A 7,742-nucleotide genomic window follows, 5' to 3' on the forward strand; every position below is an offset into this window, starting at 1 on the left:
ACTCACATTCATACCTATATGGACAATTTGGACTAGCCAATTAGCATGTTTAGCATGTTAGCAAACTAGCATGTTTTTGGAATGTGGGAGGAAACCGGAGTACCCGGCGAAAACCCGCGCATGCATGGAGAGAATATGCAAACTCCACACAGAGATGGCCGAGGGTGGAATTGAACCCTGTTTTCCTAGCTGTGAGGTCTGCGCGCTAACCACCCGGCCGCTGTGCAGCCCTGGTTCAGTATATTTTTTATCAAAATAGTAGTCAATAGTAATCAATAGTAGCCAAAATGTCGTGTTGCTGCTGGATGTTCACAATATCCGAGTGATACTGTTGTGGGGGTGCTGGAGCCTATCCCAGCTGTCTTCGGGCGAGAGAGGCGGGGTACACCCTGGACTGGTGGCCAGCCAATCACAGGGCACATATAGACAAACAACCATTCACACTCACATTCATACCTATGGACAATTTGGACTAGCCAATTAGCATGTTTAGCATGTTAACAAACTAGCATGTTTTTGGAATGTGGGAGGAAACCGGAGTACTCGTAGAAAACCCACGCATGCACGGGGAGAACATGCAAACTCCACACAGAAATAGCTGAGGGTGGAATTGAACTCGGGTCTCCTAGCTGTGAAGCCTGTGCGCTAACCACCCGTCCACTGTGCAGCCCTGGTTCAGTATATTTTTCATCAAAATAGTAGTCATGCCAAAATGTCGTGTTGCTGCTGGATGTTCACAGTATCCGAGTCATGTTTTTTCAAATTTAGTAATGATTTGGAGCGCATGAGAAAGTTTGGGCGGCATTGTGGAACCGAGGTTGAACAGAATTACTAGAATCCCAGGCAGGCTGTTTTTCAGACAACATTTTCTTTAATACAAAGTCAACATATCTACATACACAGTGGCTTGAAACCAATCAGTCGGATGGAACAGTTTGAAAGCGACGGCGCCCGGCCCCCAAACTGATGAAAACCAGTTCCGAGTTCTCGTTTGTTCAGTCGGTATGTCGTCTCCACGCGTTTTTTTGTTAGTGTCCTTTTCTGTTGTTAGTCCCGCCCCCCCCCAAATACTCCAGGTTTTTGACTATTGCAAAGACTTCCACTGATTCAGTTTTTGTAAAAACCCTCCAGACCAGGATAGTGTTAGGAACCTGTCGGGTTTTCCGCGGTTTCGGGGGTTGGTTTCACAACTTTTCTGCCCCCCCCCCCGTAAAAAAAAAACAAAAAACATGTAAAACGTTGAAACAAACTTTAGTGGAAGTGGTTGTCACACTGCAAACCCGACTAAAGAACTTAGTCGTTAGCATCCGTTAAGTCAACATTTAACGAGGATGCCAATTAAAACACTTGTGTAACGATATGCTAATTAATTTTTATCGCTTTCTTTGACTAAAAAATGAAAATAAAATAAAAATCAGGGGAGGATAGAAAGCCAACCACGTGGACGTTGATGTCGAGAAACTCTCTGTAGCGTTCCCACGTATCGGGTCAAATCATTTACAAATACATATAATCTATATATTTGTTTATTTACATGTAGATTGTTGCGTATATCTAATAAAAAAAAAATGAATTACCACAGTATGTTGGAAAGTAATGCAAGTAAAAAAAAAAAAAAAAAAAAAAAAAAATACGTATAGATCTTCGTTTTTAAAAAAAGGGGTTATACAGTCTGTACATGATCATACAAAGCATAGTATGTCAAATCGGGCTGATACGGATAACGACAAAAATAGAATATCATTTTTGATTTGTTAGATAATCTGACCGGACCGCTTTCTGCTAGGCTGCTACGAATAAAAGAAATACTAAAATCTACAAAGTTAATGATAACATAATTATTTTTTTTTAACTCTTAATCGGCGCCAGGATGACGAGCCGAAAAAGACACAACATGAAGATGCCGGGATTATAAAAATAAATGAGAAATTAAAAAAAAAAAAAGGGAGGAAATAGTGAAACTAAATGTGGATATAGATTTATATTTAAATATTTATGAATGTGTGCGTGTGCAGTATACAGTAAATATACTCACGCGTACACAAACATGTTATACTGAAGAGTTCTACTGTGAAAAAATAGAATGTATTTGAACATAATATGAACAAATAAGCACTTCTCTCTTGCTGTTATTAAAAAAAAAATGCCATACAACATCTCTGTTAAAAAAAAAGTCAACTATGTAATGCAAAATAATTCATCATAATACAACATTAATGTTTTCAGAATGTTACTAATAACAATAAGGCTTTTTTGGAAATACAAAAAGATTACACACAGTTCTGCCCAGCTGTCAGCTTGGATTTTTTTTCTTCTTTTTTTTGTGCACATATCCCATCCAAAACGCATGTTGAAAAAGCATGGATGACTCAAAACGCGGAACCTTTGTTTCGTGCAGGGGTGTCCAAATGTTTTTCCCACCCGGGGCCACACAATGACAAATTTTTTCCAACCCAAATTTTCAAAAATTCAAAAAAAAAAATTTTTTTTTTACCTCTTTACTACTAAAATTATTTCCTATAATATTACAAGTTAGTTTTATTTTTTTGATTTGTTCTTGTAATTAAGACTTGACTCGCATAATATTTCGACTTTCTCGTAAAATTGCATTTTTTTTCGTTATTACAATACAACTTTTTCTCTCAATATTTTGACTTTATTCTCATGAATTTTTTATTTTTTTTCCTCATTGGAATACAACAATTTTCTCTCAATATTTTGACTTTATTCTCGTAAAATCTTCATTTTTTCCCTCGTTGGATACAACTATTTTCTGTCAGTATTTTGACTTTATTCTCGTAAAATTTTTTTTTTTTTTCCCTCATTGGAATACAACAATTTTCGGTCAATATTTTGACTTTATTCTTGTAAAATGTAGATTTTTTTCCCCCTCATTTGAATACAACTATTTTCTCCTAATATTATATAGCCCCGACTATATACTTGTACATTTTCTTCTCGGAATTATGACTTTATTGTCCTAAAATTACTGTTTTTTTACATTTCTGCTGTTTTTTAATTTTTCCAACAATTTCATTACTTAATTTGCAACATATTTAGCTATTTTTTCCCAATTTCTGCTGTTGTTTTTGTTTTTTCCTGACTATATACTTGTAAATTTTCTTCTCAAAATTATGACTTTATTCTCCTAAAATTACAGCAGTTTTTTTAACATTTCTGCTGTTTTTTAAATTTTTTCTCCAACAATTTCATTACTTAATTTGCATTATATTTAGCTATTTTTTCCCCCATTTCTGCTGTTGTTTTTTTAAATTTCTTGACAACTTGTAAATTTTCTTCTCGTAATTATGACTTTATTGCCATAATGTTTGTTTTATGCGCAACATAATTTTCCAAAAATTACCAAAATTGTTTGTTTCTCATAATATATTTTTTATTATTTAAAACAATATTTTTTTCTTGAATATTTCAACCATATGCTACTAAAATGCCATATTATTATTATGACGTTTCTGGGGTCCAATTTTATGAGTCTAATAGAACAAAAAAAAAAACATCTGTGGGCAGCAAATGACCCCCGGGCCTCAATCTGGACACCCCTGGTGTTCAACCTGCAGGTGTTTTTTTTTTAGCGGGGATGTTCAAGTTCTTTCTCCCGGTCACGTTGTGGTTCCTGGTCACCTCGAGACGCCATTAAGAACACGGAGAACCCTAACTAACTAAACTAAAGCCTTTTTTCTTCCTCTTCTTCTTCTTCTTCTTCTTCTTCTTCTTCTTCTTCTTTAATCCAACAAATGAGGATAAAATGGATCTGAAAGTGAACGTCTGAAGCACTTAATCGCCCGGCTTTGTAATAGAAACAGGCCCAATTTGTTTGCGTCTTCTTCTGCAATGAAACCTCTCTACAACAACACACGAGATAAGCAGCATGTTTGGTTTGGACATCAAAAAAAAAAATGAATAAAAACGTGTAAATATTCATGAGGAGCGTTGGTCACCGCACACAAAGGAAGGCCCATCTTTGCATGTTTTGTTTTTTTTTTTCTCCCCCGTAAAAGTATAAAAAAAAAGCAATCAAATGAAATGACTGGACATTGGTCCGTGGTCACCAAGCAACCATGAGAAGATCCGCCAGTTCCTCATGTGATGTGCGATGTACTGTCACACCTTCTCCACGCTAACAATGCTTCTCATTAGCACGTCTGCTTCCTCTTCTCGTCCTCATATAATCTGGCGTTCCCGATATCACACACAGAATACGTGGGAAATGAAAAGCTCCTTTACATCCAGGAATATTTATAAAAATTAAAAAAAAATAAAAAAAAAAGCGTCCCCAAATCCGATTGATGTTCTGCTTTTGATTTTGTTACTTTGAATGTTTACAATGTCCTTCGTATGGAAAACACTTGAGGTAAAGTAAGCGGTCTGACACTCAAATCGCCCGTCTGGGTTTGGGAATCTTCCGCATGGAGGGAAAAGTCGCAGCTAAACGGATTGGGAATATTCATTTTTTTTTTTTTTTAAATCTACCATGAGATCTGGGCCTTGATGAGCATGACGGTTGTTTCAAAATTCAAGTCTGTATGGCTCAGGAGACTTTTGAAAGGGGGGGGTGACAGGACTCATGTTGGGGGGGGGTTGGGGCAGGGGGGGAGGGGGGGATGGCTTTTTTACGTTGCATAGTGATCAAAGCTTCCTAAGTACTCCAGAGCGGCATGATAGCAGAACTGGTACTCGTCCTGGAAGGGAACAAGACACACAGAAAGGGAAATGAGATATCACAAATATCATATCAATATCAATATCAGCGATATTTTGCAAAGCTTTCATACAGAATAATAAAAAAAAAACAGCACTTGTGAATGCAGATGATGTCCGCTGAAAGATATTAATGAGGGTTTTTAACGCAAGGCAACGATTTTTCCCCCCCCCATTTGAATACAACAATTTACTCCTAATATTTTGACTTTATTCTCATAAAATCACAGCTTTTTTTCCCAATTTTCTATTTCTGCTACTGTTTTTTTTTTTAACTTTCCAACTATTTCAAATTTCTACTTACTGTTTTTATCGTAATTATGACTTTATTCCATATTTTTATTTTATTCTCCTAAAATTACAGAAGTTTTTTCAATTTCTGCTGTTTTTAAAAAATCTTTTCCAACAATTTCACAACTTAATTTGCAACATATTTAGCTATTTTTCACCATTTCTGCTGTTATTTTTTTCCCCTGACTATATATTTGTAAATTTTATTCTCACAATTTTGACTTTATTTCATATTTTGACTTTATTCTCCTAAAATTACAGAAGTTTTTTCAATTTCTGCTGTTTTTTAAATTTTTTTTCCAACATTTTCATTACTTAATTTGCAACATATTTTTTATATTATATACATATTTTTATAACTATTTTTGCCATTTCTGCTGCTGTTGTTTTTTGTTTTAATTTCCTGACTATATATTTGTACATTTTCTTCTCGTAATTATGACTTTATGCCATATTTTTATTTGATTCTCCTAAAATTACAGAAGTTTTTTCAATTTCTGCTGTTTTTAAAAAATCTTTTCCAACAATTTCATGACTTAATTTGCAACATATTTAGCTATTTTTTCACCATTTCTGCTGTTATTTTTTTTCCTGACTATATATTTGTAAATGTTATTCTCGTAATTTTGACTTTATTTCATATTTTGACTTTATTCTCCTAAAATTACAGAAGTTTTTTCAATTTCTGCTATTTTTTTTAAAAATTTTTTCCAACATTTTCATTACGTAATTTGCAACATATTTTTTATATTATATACATATTTTTTATAACTATTTTTTCCATTTCTGCTGCTGTTGTTTTTTGTTTTAATTTCCTGACTATATATTTGTACATTTTCTTCTCGTAATTATGACTTTATTCCATATTTTGACTTTATTCTCCTAAAATTACAGCAGTTTTTTTTTTACATTTCTGTTGTTTTTTAATTTTTTTCAAATTTCTACTTTCTGTTCTTCTTGTAATTATGACTTTATTCCATATTTTTATTTTATTCTCCTAAAATTACAGAAGTTTTTTCAATTTCTGCTGTTTTTTTAAAAAAAAAATTCCCAACAATTTCATAACTTCATTTGCAACATATTTAGCTATTTTTTCACCATTTCTGCTGTTGTTTTTTTTAAAATTTCCTGACTATATATATTTGTAAATTTTCTTCTCGTAATTATGACTTTATTTCATATTTTTATTTCCATTCATTCATTCATTTTCTACTGCTTTTCCTCACAGCATTTTTTTTTCATTTTTCATTTTTTTCAATTTTTTTTTCAACAATTTCATGACTTAATTTGCAACATATTTAGCTATTTTTTCCCCATTTCTGCTGTTGTTGTTGTTGTTTTTTTTATTTCCCAACTATATATTTGTACATTTTCTTCTCGTAATTATGACTTTATTCCATATTCTCCTACAATTACAGCAGTTTTTTACATTTCTTTTTTTTTTTTTCGAACAATTTCATAACTTAATTTGCAACATATTTAGCTATTTTTCAGCATTTCTGCTGCTGTTGTTGTTTTTTAATTTCCCGACTATATATTTGTAAATTTTCTTTTTGTAATTATGACTTTATTCCATATTTTTATTTTATTCTCCTAAAATTACAAGTTTTTTACATTTCTGTTGTTTTTATTTTTTTTCAAACATTTTCATAACTTAATTTGCAACATATTTAGATATTTTTTTCCCCATTTCTGCTGTTGTTTTTTAAAATTTCCTGACTATATATTTGTCAATTTTCTTTTCGTGATTAGGACTTTATTCCATATTTTGACTTTATTCTCCAAAAATTACAGCATTTCTGTTTTTTTTAAAAAAAATTTTCTAACAATTTCATTGCTTAATTTGCAACATATTTAGCTATTTTTTCCCCATTTCTGCTGCTGTTTTTTTTTAAATTTCCCAACTATATATTTGTACATTTTCTTCTCGTAATTATGACTTTATTCCATATTTTGACTTTATTCTCCTAAAATTACAGCAGTTTTTTTTACATTTCTGTTATTTTTTATTTTTTTTCCAACAATTTCATGACATAATTTGCAACATATTTAGATATTTTTCCCCATTTCTGATGTTTTTGTTTAATTCTTGACAATATACTTAATTTTTTAATAATTTTCTTCTCGTAATTATGACTTTATTTCCATAATATTTATTTTATGTGCAACATAATTTTCAAAAAATTACCAAAATTGTTTTTTTCTCATTATATATTTTTATTATTTAAAACAATATTTTTTTCTTTAAAATTTCAACCATATACTACTAAAATATAGATATATTATATCAGAAATATAATCTCAGCGATATTTTGCAAAGCTTTGATGCAGAATAAAAAACTGCAGATGATAAAAATGCAGATGATGTCCGCTGAACGACATCAACCAGGGATTCTAACGCAGGCGCTCGCCAGAGGTCATTTCATTGCGAGTTTGACTCCGCTTTAATCCAATCCGAGCTGCCCTCAAAGCGGGTTTTCCGTGACGAGGCAGGTGGTCGGCAGGTCCCGGTTGGGGGGGGGGGGGGGGGCGTGCAGGCGGCGTTTGAAGCCAGGGCGGGTTCTGTCCAAAGACAGGCGCCCCGTGTCAAGGCGGACCAGCCGCACTTCCTGTTTAATGAGGTGCCGTCAAACTGCCGCCGGAGCGCTCGGCATCGTCGTCGTCGTCCCCCCCCCCCCCCCGCTGGTTCAGAGGGCGCGATATGCGGCGGCGGCATGTTGGGATTGTTTAAT

General features: G+C 33.4%; 1 protein-coding gene across 7 annotated transcripts in view; it reads right to left on the reverse strand.

The window, feature by feature from the left end:
* Window positions 1-849: 849 nt before the first annotated feature.
* Window positions 850-7,742, reverse strand: part of ptprsa (protein tyrosine phosphatase receptor type Sa) — a 355,150-nt gene continuing 348,257 nt past the window's right edge. For all 7 annotated transcript variants that reach the window (XM_058074048.1, XM_058074046.1, XM_058074043.1 and 4 more), the window contains one exon: window positions 850-4,700. In XM_058074048.1, the coding sequence (XP_057930031.1) occupies window positions 4,632-4,700 (69 nt within the window). In that variant the 3' untranslated portion in view covers window positions 850-4,631. The remainder of the gene's footprint in view (window positions 4,701-7,742) is intronic.

Source organism: Doryrhamphus excisus, chromosome 5 (genome assembly GCF_030265055.1).
Source record: "Doryrhamphus excisus isolate RoL2022-K1 chromosome 5, RoL_Dexc_1.0, whole genome shotgun sequence".
Lineage (NCBI taxonomy): Eukaryota > Metazoa > Chordata > Actinopteri > Syngnathiformes > Syngnathidae > Doryrhamphus > Doryrhamphus excisus.